Below are 4,079 nucleotides of genomic sequence, written 5' to 3' on the forward strand. Positions count from 1 at the left end.
GTAACTAAAGAAAAAAACGGGGAAGAAAGTGAGAAAAAACTAGAATAGAGGGGGTAAAGTGGATTTTACCTTTCTTGAATACACTCCAATCATGAACTACACCAACGCTCCACTGGCGGAAAAAAGTGGGGAAACGAAAATTAAGAAAGAATAAATGGCAGTTCAGTTCGCAACTCTAAACCCTCTTCAAATTCAAAGAGGAATTTCAGTTTCTTTACCTACATGAACCCAATTGTTTCCAAGGGCTGCAGCATCAGTTTCATTGCCATGGGAGGAGCAAATTCCCCCAAATGCCCTTAGCCGGAAGCGCGACCCGTCGTGGCGGGGCGGCTTCAGTCTAGGGGTAGACTTGGGATTGTCCCGCACCGGCGTTGCCCTTAGCAAAGGCTTCTCCATTCGCCCCTTAACGGTACTCCTGACGCGTACAAAATCATTTTATGTGTGTATGTATTGTACGTTTATGTATGAATAGATGAGATGGGTTTTTGTGGTATTGTTGCTAGGTTCTTCAATTAAGAGGGCAGAAGCTTGAGCTTAGACTTCTTGATATTGCTGAAAAGCAGGTTTGAGAAGAAAGGAATTTGCTTTCATTGTTATGTGGGATTTTTCAGAGTTTATTTTCTCGATATTAGCTTTATATGGGGTGGACTGAATATTTGCAAGATGATAAATCTGTATGGATTGTTAGGAAGTTGATGAATTCATAATTGGGCTTCCAAAGTCTGGTGAAGGGAAGGAGACAGAGCAATCGAATAAAGTTCGTAGCGTGGCTGGGAGGCTTGCAGTTCGAGCTGCGGAGAGGTACATTTCCTGCTACTTGCTGATGTCGTGAGGTTAAAATAGTTGAACGAAAACCAACATAAGCACAACAATAACTAGACAGACGCACAACTCAATCTAAAGGATAGCTTTATAATCTATTTCCAAGAATGTAGAGATCTATTCCTTCCCAGAGGTTGTTTTTAGGGAAATGCTGGCTTGTAGGAGCTATGAATTTCCAATAAAAAAAAATCAAGAAAGTTCCTATACTCACATGAAGTTGATATCTAAACATAGCACTCGACCAATAATCAAGTATTTTGACTTATACTTACATGTTAATATTAGATTGTGCATTCAATTATATGCTTTTGTTTATTTTCTCCCGTACAGAGATGTGAATGTGATTTCTTATAAGCTTTATTGCTCTGTTAATCTGTTTTTCATTTCTGTAGTTCGAGTGGCTGTTATTCTTGGTTATCTTATCATGGTCTTAGAACAATGTCATAGTTATCATGGATCTTGATTCTGCATCAGGGGGTGGAGAGTATACCTGCAGGATGAGCATGGAACATCTGCCGAGGCTCTGGACCATATGATAGCCAAGTGATCATCTCTTCTGATCCATCTCTAAGTAACAACCAATGTCGATTGTCTAATCCCAGCGCATCTCCTCAACTAGAATGCTATATTGTTTTACAGCACTCGTTGAAATATGTGGATAAAGTCTAAAGTAGAGCATCATATAATTTTTTTTGAAATTGTCTTAAATGTTCAGGGGCCTCAGTAGATCTGCTCGTGAAGGGAGGATTGACGCGTATGCTGCTGTGGTGAGCAATAAGCAACATTGTTATACCTGAACAATTTTTTCTTTCATATTCATGCTTAACTACCTGTTGAGTTGAAGAACTCCTTGGTGTCACCTTAGTAAGATAAAAAAGGGTGGGATTGTTAGTCACCAGACTGAGATGCGATGTTATGTATGATTGCAGAAGTTGCTTGAAAGATATTTTTCATATTTGGGGAAAGGAATAGAACTTGTTATACCCAAGCAGGTGGAACTCCAGAACAAGCTCCGCCAGGGTCCACCCAAGGATGTCGACTTTTTCCCAGACGATTAACAAGGTTTGTAAGTTACAAGCTTTTGTCAGCAAAAAGGATAGCAGCTTTTTCCCAGGAGAATTGCAAGGACGATAAACTATAGGCCAAGGAATTTGCTGATAAGCTATAGGAGTTGAGCTAGTTATCAGGGGAGACTCTTGAATGTGTTCTTATCGTATTGGAGATCCTTCGACGTGCATATCAATCAAGGCTCCCGAATGCTGGTGCATGAAATTTTTTGATGTAATTTCAATTGTAATGCAAGGTTTTTATCATGCATGTTTTCTTTCATTTTAAATGTGCATATCTAGACATCAATCATAGAATGTGAAGATGCATAACAACAGATAGAAAAGTTTAGTTACATATTTACAACTTAAATTCTTGTGCTTTAAACAATAAGCAGTTTTCTCATATTTTTTCTGGGTAATTTGCCATGATTTTTTCCCCTGTTAAAGCTCTCAGAATTGTCACTTCAACTTGCACTGTAGCCTTCGTGTTTCTCAGTCTGAAGTAGAGCGAAATGAACTTATGTTGTATTTTCAACCTTCAATTTCCTATTGAAAACTGAGATACAGAGGTAGCAATTGTCTTGGGAGGGATTTTGTAAAGCTCAGAAGATCACACGGCTTCTGACCATCAACAGAAGTTGTGTTCCATGCGTGCATCTCCATTCATATTTGGAGACTCCTGTTGTTGCAGTCTCTCTCAAAATGGAGCGGTTACGGCCTACACATGACCCCCAATCTTGGGAGGAAGATCTCCATGCAAGTCCAGCTTTACACTTGTAAATCATATAAAGAAACTGGACTCTGACCTTCCAATAAGCTCAACTCAATTTTCCACATGTTTCAAACTATAAATATTCGCCGTCTTTCTTTCCCCCTGTTAAAAACATAATTTGTGGCCCTGTGGTGTTGAAGCATCAGAACCAGTCACCATGTATTTCTAGTAGAATCCTAGAATTTCCATGGCCGTCTTCTTGGAGAGCATGATGTTACAAGTGCACGCCTACTGAAGCACCTGTCTGCAGAGAACCAGAGCAAGAGCGTGTAGATGCATGAAATTAGCATATATAACCAAAGTCGTATTGTGGATGTGCCAGAAATTGCAAATTCATTTACCTTTATTTGGAGAGGATCAGTTGCAATAGCAAAAAGGACGACGAGTTACTCGGATCTGAATATGCCGCTTCTACATCTACCAATTGATGACACCACAAACTGTACGAAGATGCGAATGGAAGATAAATACTTCTGATGAATCTTGTGAAAGCATAAAATGGATTGTGAATATTTGTTGAGGAGCTTGCCCAGAAGATTAACTTGCAGACTAGTGCTGCAATGGTTGAAGATGATGACAATTTCAGCCTTGACGCTGGGTAGCTAATGGCGTGTTTTCAAATGGCGTTTTCTTTTGTTTGCTTTGTGTACAAGCTGACTCATTTATTATGTTTTCCATTGGTCCTTATCATCACTGCGACGGTTATTCTGTTATGGTTAGTTGTGATTAGGCAACTGTGTATTTAATCTGGGGATTGAACCCAAACAAACTGACTTTTCACATTCTGAAGTTTATCAATGGAGTTCACAGATTTTCTGCTCTCTGTTTCTTTTTCCTCTATTTCTGGTTCAACCACAAATTTCAACATGCTATCAGAGTCTTCTTCATGAAGGTCTCTGTATACGCACAAGCTATTGAGTTTACAGATTCCTTTCCCATTGAGAAGAACAGATTCTGCATTACAGTGAAATGGCACAGAATGCTACTTCGATGGTTATTCTGTTATGGTTAGTTGTGATTAGGCAACTGTGTATTTAATCTGAGGATTGAACCCAAACAAACTGATTTTTCACATTCTGAAGTATATCGATGGAGTTCACAGATTTTCTGCTCTCTGTTTCTTTTTCCTCTATTTCTGGTTCAACCACAAATTTCAACATGGTATCAGAGTCTTCTTCATGAAGGTCTCTGTATACGCACAAGCTATTGAGTTTACAGATTCCTTTCCCATTGAGAAGAACAGATTCTGCATTACAGTGAAATGGCACAGAATGCTACTGATAATCAGAATGAACACGAGAAGGATGTGCTCTTTATTCATCCATTTGAGCACTCTAATTTGGCATTGACTACTTCACCTCTGGACGGTATGAATTTTCTGATTTGGAGACGAGCAATATATGTCTCTTTGGGGACAAAGTGAAGCTAGGCTTCAT

The 4,079-nt window shown here is 39.2% G+C and overlaps 1 protein-coding gene across 1 annotated transcript; it reads left to right on the forward strand.

Annotated features, from left to right (window-relative positions):
* LOC105173337 (putative pre-16S rRNA nuclease) lies at positions 227-2,739 on the forward strand (the record flags this gene model as incomplete). The annotated part of the gene is made up of 6 exons (XM_011095039.2): positions 227-409; positions 504-563; positions 689-801; positions 1,297-1,365; positions 1,538-1,589; positions 1,752-2,739. Coding segments are annotated over 6 exons (606 nt in total), but the record flags the coding sequence as incomplete, so codon positions are not given.

The sequence above is a fragment of the Sesamum indicum genome, linkage group LG11 (genome assembly GCF_000512975.1).
Source record: "Sesamum indicum cultivar Zhongzhi No. 13 linkage group LG11, S_indicum_v1.0, whole genome shotgun sequence".
Lineage (NCBI taxonomy): Eukaryota > Viridiplantae > Streptophyta > Magnoliopsida > Lamiales > Pedaliaceae > Sesamum > Sesamum indicum.